Genomic DNA, 328 nt, shown 5'->3' on the forward strand with positions numbered 1-328 from the left:
CGTCTGGCTAGGCGCGTGGCACTGACGTCAGGCGAGGCGCGGAGGGCGGTGCCCGGAAGCGGAAGCTGGTCAGTCGGTGTTGGGGGTGCGGAAGTGCTTGGCGGAGGCCGGGGTTTCGGTTCTGTGGGCGGCGGGGGGAGGAGAGCGGAGCTCCACCATCAGCAATCTCAGGCCTACGCGCTTTTCTCCAGTCTCCTTCCCCTTTCCCCCCTCCCCACACCGCTTCGCCATGGCGGGCAACACCGGCAACCTGCAGGTAGAGCGACGCTGGCCCTGTGCCGCCCTCCCTCCACCGGGGGCGAGTGCCGTGGGCAGGAGGGGCTGGGGG

At 70.4% G+C, this 328-nt stretch overlaps 1 protein-coding gene across 1 annotated transcript in view; it reads left to right on the forward strand.

The window, feature by feature from the left end:
* Window positions 1-229: 229 nt before the first annotated feature.
* Window positions 230-328, forward strand: part of VPS4B (vacuolar protein sorting 4 homolog B (S. cerevisiae)) — a 19,588-nt gene continuing 19,489 nt past the window's right edge. Inside the window, exon 1 of the mRNA XM_010190934.1 lies at window positions 230-256. Coding sequence (XP_010189236.1) covers window positions 230-256 — 27 coding nt within the window. The remainder of the gene's footprint in view (window positions 257-328) is intronic.

Source organism: Mesitornis unicolor, unplaced genomic scaffold (genome assembly GCF_000695765.1).
Source record: "Mesitornis unicolor isolate BGI_N332 unplaced genomic scaffold, ASM69576v1 scaffold26610, whole genome shotgun sequence".
In the NCBI taxonomy this organism is placed as follows: domain Eukaryota; kingdom Metazoa; phylum Chordata; class Aves; order Mesitornithiformes; family Mesitornithidae; genus Mesitornis; species Mesitornis unicolor.